This window comes from Pyrus communis, chromosome 15, assembly GCF_041283825.1.
Source record: "Pyrus communis isolate YQ-2024b chromosome 15, ASM4128382v1, whole genome shotgun sequence".
In the NCBI taxonomy this organism is placed as follows: Eukaryota; Viridiplantae; Streptophyta; class Magnoliopsida; order Rosales; family Rosaceae; genus Pyrus; species Pyrus communis.
Window position 1 is genome coordinate 15,662,056 of NC_142579.1, and position 7,842 is coordinate 15,669,897.

The window sequence follows — 7,842 nt, forward strand, 5'->3', positions numbered from 1 at the left end:
TGTCCCAATGAGCAAAAACAAAAACAATGTTCCCATACAGTATCCGGCGGGTGGTGTTCTTTGTTATTTTGTTTCTAATTCTTCCGGCATTTCGCGGCCTCTTGCCTTTCGCAAGCCTTGGTGAATGGAAACATCATTTCGTGGTGTGGGTCACTTATCTTTGTTACTGGTGATGAAAGCTGGTTTCTGGAGTGCTTTTGACTTTCGGCATAACTCAAGCTGGCATTGTAATTCCTTTGCAAGTTATGTGAAGCTGCCGTTGTATCATATGCCGAAAAGCTTTTTAGTCAAAATGGTTATTGAGATTGGCATAACTCATCATTTTGGTTCTTAAAATTTGAAATCAATAGAAGTAGTCCCTGAGTTTGTTCACCATGAATCATTTTGTCCTTCCGTGAAATATTCTATTAAATAAGGACTAAAATGATAAAAATACTTTCAATTTAATAAACATGGGCCAAAATGATTTTACAAAAATTGAGAGTATTTTTGTTATTTTATCTTTATTTAATGAAGATTTTTCACGTAATGACCAAAATAATTTAAGGTAAACAAGCTTAGAGACCACTTTTATTGAATTCAAATCTCTGAAACCAAAGTAAGAAGTTATGTTAATCTCAATAATTATTTTGGCTAAAAAGCCTAGGCTGATATAACTCAGGCCGGCATTCTAATTTGTTTGTTCATGTAGCAGTAAATTTAGAGGGCCGTCTTGTACTATTAGCATTTCGAGCGTAGTAAGGAGGCGTTTGTGTCCAGGGGTTGGGAGGTTTTTAAGCTCTTGATATGTATTAACAGATATTTAACCAAGTTAATTAATTAATGAAAGAGCCTGAGCCTGCTTTGTTTCGTTAATTCTAGACTGCGATTTGGTAGCGATTGCTGCCTCCAAGTTCCATTTACATTGTACAAGTTTCAGTGTTGTGCTTTGTGTGCGACCAAATTTTCTAATACAAATCGAATGTCAATCGGTTGACAAACATTTCTCCACAACTAGTACAAAATTCCAGCTTCTCAGCGCAACTAGTACAAAATTCGAATGCCTCAATGTATCTTACATCTTCCTGCTCCTATGTACAAGAGCACCTCAACTTCTATCTATAACTTCTGAATCTACAAGTTTACATCCGTCCTGGGTCGAGACATCTCGATGGCATTCAAGGCATTCTATATTGAGGCACCAGGGGGATTGCCTCCCATACCTCACCTTGTATAAACAACAATCAAGTCTTCGGCAGAGTACTTAATTCAGCACAGCCAAACGAGGCTTGAGACTTTCATGCCTTGATATCGAGGCACCAGGGGCATTGCCTCCCATACCTTACCTTGTAGTATAAACAACAATCAAGTCTTCGACAGAGTGCTTAATTCAGCACAGCCAAACGAGGCTCGGGACTTTCAATCTGGCACCTTCTTGACCTTGGTGATCACAACAGCTCATGAGCCTTGCCATAATACCTGTTGATGAATGGAGCCTGCAAGGCAAGACCAGCCAAACAGAGTAAATATATTGAAGGGCTCTAAACCCTAAAGCATCAATTAAATAGAAACATGCTAAAAAGGGGGAATGACAAACGAAAAAACAAAGAAAGGCCAAGGAGAGGATGTCTTGACCATCATACCAACCCCCGAAAAATCACAATACTTACTATTTGATTTTACGAACAGTCAATAAGTTGAAAAGATATCACTACCAAGCTTAAGCATTTGCTACACCAACTTCCTATCAAGATAATCAGAGAAGCCAATATGATTCTTTCATGCATGTCATGAGAAGCTAAGTTTGTGAATTTGACTTTCAAAATACGAACTATATTCATGATGTTACAGTGAGGAAGCCCAACTGTCTTCACGTACACTTTCTCAGGATCTGGATTCTCTTCAAGTCAGGCCTAAATTTTGAATCATTACCGTATAACATCAGAATCCACGATCACAGCTGTGCTCACACGGCCTTTAGAACTCAAGGTTATCACCTTCCGACTCCCACTCTTCACTTCCTCTTCGTACTCATTCTAGATCTCTTTGTTAGGTGTTTAATCCCTACAACCCACCAACAAAAAGGCAATACGAGCTTTCCTCTCCTTTGTTTTTACTTTTGCAATGGTCTGTTGACAACTTGACATGGCTTAATTCTGTTATTTTCATTATCCAATATTACGTACTATTATCAAAGGCATTGAATATCCAGATTATGCCTTAAAATCGAATATATTTTAAGAAAAAATCTAGCCAAATAGTTAGTTTACTTTCTTCCTCTCCACATTAAACAAAAACAGCTACCCTACAGAAACCATCACGTAGAACCCCTCTGTTTAAACTTTAAACTTCAAACCCACTACAAAAAATGCCTACAAGATGCAAGATCTAACTTCTTTTGAGAAACGAAGCTAGAGAAACAGAGAACTTAGGCATAAAACCCTATTGAACACAAAATAGTTGGCATTAATGACACAAATCCGATCCCATATAACCAGACAGAAACTTTATCCTAGCGACTGATAGTGATAGTGCTACAACCAATACATTTGGAAAACCAGCTGCATCTGCTCAGTAAAGCAACATGACCTCTGATTCAGCCAAATTTTCCAATGAACAAGAAGCAACATTAAAGACATTCAAGATGGAAAACCATAGACCATTCAACATATTTTGAACATCCACCTTTAAAACATGACAACTATCCGCAACCCTCAACCTTGTAAACTGAATCAAAGCTGCTTTCACATACCAATATAAATCCAAAATATCAGTGTTTGGGACGTTACCTTAACAATAGAAATGTCAGGAGTATCTGGTGTATGTACTGGGTAGAACTTGTAAAACCTCACATTTTCAAATGCTGTTTTAGCTTCTTCACTCATTTCTTCAATGGCTTTTCTCCGGGTTTCCCTGGCCTATAAAAGAATAGAAAAGAGAAATATAAAAGTTAAACCGCTGAAAAACAGAGTATACTTTTAGAAAAATATTGTTCAAACGCACAAATACAATTCATGATATCTGCCAAAAAGAAAATACCTCTCGATTATATTTCTTTTGTTCATGGACTTTCTCCTTGACAAACTCCTGAGATAGAACAAAAAAGGAAAACCTGTCACTACTGGTGCAAAAAGAGGGGAAACAGGCAGAGAGAAGTGGGAAATTATGCATCTTTAGTACATTTTACCTTGAATTCATCCTTCTGGTCTGCAGATAATTCCTCCTCTTCTATCAGTTTATCAGTGCACTCCTACAGATTTAGATGCAATTTAGTGCAATGCTCTTTATTGCTTTTCATATCATCAATTTGTTCTTAAGGAGAGGGGTTTGGCAGGGGAACAAATTCAACAAAACTCAGCTAAGCCAGGAATCAAAAAAAATTCTAACAACAGTCAACAGCATCGCCTTGACAGAGATAATAAGCAATAAGAAGTCACCAGGACATGCTATTAACACTTCACAGATCAAAACCTACCAAATGTTTGTAACTAGTTAAAATGGTTACAAGAATGCAAGGTTGCAAACACACTAGTACTTGAAGAATAAAAAAAAAAAAAAAGTAAATCAATAAATAGATGTTAACACACTTCTTTTTATATCATCAGATCTCTTTTTGGGGGTTGGAGACATTCCTGGGTCAAATTGATGAAAAAGGGAGTCAATAATCTCATCAATGCCAGATACTGGCATTTTTCAAGTAATTCCATCATGTATTAATGCATCGTTGATGTATTTGTAATTGCCTGAAAAATGCCAGATACTGTCAATGTAATGATTTCTTATATAAGACTACGACCTGGTTTGGCACTGAGGTGATTCTGAAAAAAGCTGGTATCAAAAAAAGCTGGGAGCTGTTTTTGTGTTTGGTAAACATTCAGCTTCAGCTTTTTTTCACAGTTTTTGGTGAAAAAAAGCCAAAAACAAGAAGCTGCAAAACCCAGCTTTGAAAAATCGGCTTTTTTTCACATCTGTTTTACATAAAAGTTTACCAAACACTATAATACTGTTTTTTTTTTTCAAAAGCACTTTTACAAAAAAGTTTACCAAACACTCTGCTGCTTTATTTCACAGCCGCTTATTCTCACAGCACAGCAGAATCAGCTTTTTTTCAAAGCACAGCAATACCAAACCAGCCCTACAAAGCATAAATAATCTAAATACTTGAATAGTGGGGCTATAATAAAATAAGCCTAGCAATTAAAATAACCGTGTCTGTGTCAACGGACAGCAACCGGATGCAAAAGACAGTTGATAAGAAGCACGATAAGCCATGTGATTTCACAACTAAATTGATCCAAAACATGCACAAACATCAAAAACTTGATTACGTACCTCCAGTTCATCCAATTCCCAATCAAATTCACAGTTAACCTGAAAGGGCCATAAAAGAAAGTCACTTCACAAGAGACCTGAAAGTATACAGTAATCATTCAAATTCACATGAGTACATCAAGGAGTATGTTGTTTGTGCAAAAGCAGAAATGAAAAGCTTGATCTTGTAATTTATTGGTCCAATTCCAGAAATTTATGGACATTGACAACCAGCATAAGCCTCATAGGGTTCAAATGGAGGCGCGCAAAACCAAATAAGGAAACTGTTATCCAACAGTAACAGAATGTTTGACAAATATCTCACTGAAAGCATGCCCATGTGTTGTACTTAAATTAAAGTTCAGATGAAAGAACAGATGAGGATGTAGGAAGAAAAGAATATTATTTTAGGCATTGCTACATGTCTGGAAGCTAACCTAGTCCAGTCTTTCTTTTCCCAATTCTTTTTTATATATCTTTTCAATTTAGGAACTAATTCTTGAATATCCTGGATTACTTAGATTTAAGCCCTTCTTCACTCCTGCTCATCAAATCCGTAAACCCAGATAGACCCATACAATTCATATCAAAATAGTTTTTGTCCATGGCTTTGTTTAACTAATAATTATTACCCTTACCGACTTTGGCTCTCCTGGAAACATTATTGGGACCTCAGTGCTCTGCTCGAGCTCATCTTCCTTGAAGGGTTGATAGAATGACCAGATGTCAAAACCAGTACAGTTCACCCAAAAAAATAAAAAAAATAAAAAAACATAAATATATGTAAAACAGTACAGTCTAGCATGCACTGTAAACAATGATGATTAATCACCATCAAACATGAACTGAACCATCCTATGTCAATAACCAAAAAATAGCAAAATCAAGCCGCAAGTTTACGTACATATTTTTTTGTAACATGTAGATACTGTTTTCACTCCGTAACAATACAAAATTTGAAAAACATTCTTGAGAGAGAGCGAGAGAGAGAGAGAGAGAGTATCAGATAATGTGAGATTAGGCGAGCGTAACAGCAAAAGAGAATTTTGGAAACCTACATGGCAAGCAGTACTCAAATTTCTTGAGTCGCTCTATCTTCATGTGTTTCAAAGCAGCTCTGCAATAACATAAATATAAAATAGCCATAAAACTGTAAATCGTCGAATAAGGTACAAATAAATAAAAACTGATCTGAAAAAAAAAATGAGCGTAAGAAAACTCAACAGCAGAACCCAAAACACAACAGAGGTAACAGAATACTTGTAAAACAGAGGACAGAAAGAAAGTTGCAATGACAAAGACATAACCCACTCTGTCTAAGGCATATATGTCAACTCAGACCCAGGATACTTTATAATTTATATAGAGCATGCATGTCAATGTATGGCACATGATCTCAAGTACAAACGAAGGCTTTCAGTTAAGACAAGATACAGCTAAGGAGGCTTCACTGGTTAACCTCAATCCAGGGTTAAAAGCCAGCCAATGACAAAATCAGACACACAAGTCAAAATTAATGTTATGATATAGGTTCAGTTAAACATTGTCATGTATGTTGAACAGTAAGTCATTCAGTAGCAAATCAACATACTGTGACTAATGTCTATAAACTAACCTTTGATGAAAAGTGTCAGAAAAGCAACTACAAATAGATCAATCAAGATTTACTCATTTTAATTTTTTTTATATAAAAATTCCTGCAAAGCAGAAAAAAAACATGGCTCTTCAAGACTATTATACTTAATTGTCAAGAAACCACACAAAGTCTATCAACTTGGCTGTCTCTGTAGAAAGTTCGAAGTGCACAACGATATCAAGACATTGACAAACAAAAGTCAATACAGAAGCTTGTCCTAAAATCAGTTCAAAACCACCAACACTCAAAGTGCACCTATTCTCCATAGGAATACACGGAATCCAACCATTTTCATTTGTTTCATGGGAATTATTTCTTCCGCTTCTCTCTGAACTGAGTTAATCCCAATCATATCGGAAGGGGGGAAAGGCGACACAACCTGTAACAAAGCAAAACCATAATCAAAAGAATTTAGCAAGCAAGAGATCAAGAATACGCATTCTAACGCACAAGAACATTACAAATCAGGTTTAGCGGTTGCCAAAATGTTAATCATTTACAACAAACCAGGTAAAAAGTTGAAAGAAACAAATTACAAAGGAAAGAAGAAATGTAGGATGCAAATTCCATATAAAAAAAATACCCGGCAACGCAACTGCAACAGCAACTTCATTTGCTTTTTCATAACCAAATAAATCATTTTCTACAAACATGAGATATACAACGAAAAACAAAGACAAAAACCATTTCTACGAAGCAAGCATTGCAGTCTAAGAAACTCAACTGAATATATAGGATGAAGAATCAGTAAACCAGTCTCGTTATAGTTAATTAAACAGTAACAAATCCAGCTTCCAAAAAATAAAGGGTTTTTCTCTTTTGCTTTGTGTTTTGAAAATTAAAAAGAGTGGACCATATGTCTCATCTAGTTTAGCAGAGCAAACAGAGATGAGCTGTTGAAACTCACCGCGACCACCACCGGTATGCAAACAACTTTGTTTTCGCCATTGATGGAGACCGATTGAGCTGCGAAAAAGACAATGCGGGTTTCCGAATTCAAATGCAACGGGATAAAGAAAACAGAACAGAGAAGGTGGGCAGGTAAGAGAAGACAAGTAAGCTAAAGCTCAGTGTAGCCTAAGAGGTAGACATTTTTGGTGCCGACAGGGAATGCAGCCTTCCATAGATCTTGCAAGTTGCGGGGGTCCTCCGATTTCTGCACCCGCTTCGTCGTCCGAGTCGTCCTTGTGGCTTTGCTCGATTCCTTGTGCTTGTCTGCCTCCGCCTTCCGCTTGGTGCCTCTCCTCATTTTTTTGCAGCCAGCAGCTTTGCTACTCTCAGGCTCAGCTTGCCTCGCCTGAAACGGAAGAGAGAGAAATAGCGTTTGGCGGTGGATGCGTATTCGAATTTTGGTAAGAGAAAGAGAGGATTTTGTGTTTTGCGTCAAAATTGTTTAATTAGATGAATCCGGATTTTAGATGGTTTGGAAATAGAGAGTTTTTATTGATATTAGTCAAAATTTAATATTTAATTTTATAAATGTTAGTTTTTTAAAAAAATTCAAAAATAATATGAATAGCATTTAAATAGACTTAAATATTCTTAAAATTAAAACCAAACAAACATAAGAACGTAGTTGGTAATGTAATGGAAAATATTCTCAATTGTGGCCTCTTCTAACTACATAGTTTTTCAATGAGGAAAAATAGTCACTGGCAAGTTGGCAACAGATTGGGATCTGAGGTTAGCATGCCTCATTTTGTACACATTTGACAAGAAAGATAACTTTTGGCAGCTGTACGGTGATTTTCTACCCAGTGTTAAACCTCAATCGGCTCGTGACTTTGAGTCTGAAACATTCATTTGGGCACTGAGTATCGCACAAACACGATGCATTGACATGCAAATGAGAATTGGTGCGCTTGTTCAAGATGCAAATATGCTAACGGAGCAAATGGAGAAACAACAATTCATTA

At 36.6% G+C, this 7,842-nt stretch overlaps 1 protein-coding gene across 1 annotated transcript; it reads right to left on the bottom strand.

Moving 5' to 3' along the window:
* Positions 1 to 868: 868 nt before the first annotated feature.
* LOC137709549 (protein HEAT INTOLERANT 4) lies at positions 869 to 7,350 on the bottom strand. The gene is given in 11 exon segments (XM_088684956.1): positions 869 to 1,458; positions 1,858 to 2,118; positions 2,769 to 2,897; positions 3,019 to 3,066; positions 3,167 to 3,229; positions 4,312 to 4,350; positions 4,929 to 5,010; positions 5,351 to 5,625; positions 6,034 to 6,212; positions 6,215 to 6,305; positions 6,834 to 7,350. Coding segments are annotated over 10 exon segments (1,323 nt in total). The 5' UTR covers positions 7,176 to 7,350; the 3' UTR covers positions 869 to 1,458; positions 1,858 to 2,043.
* Positions 7,351 to 7,842: the final 492 nt, after the last annotated feature.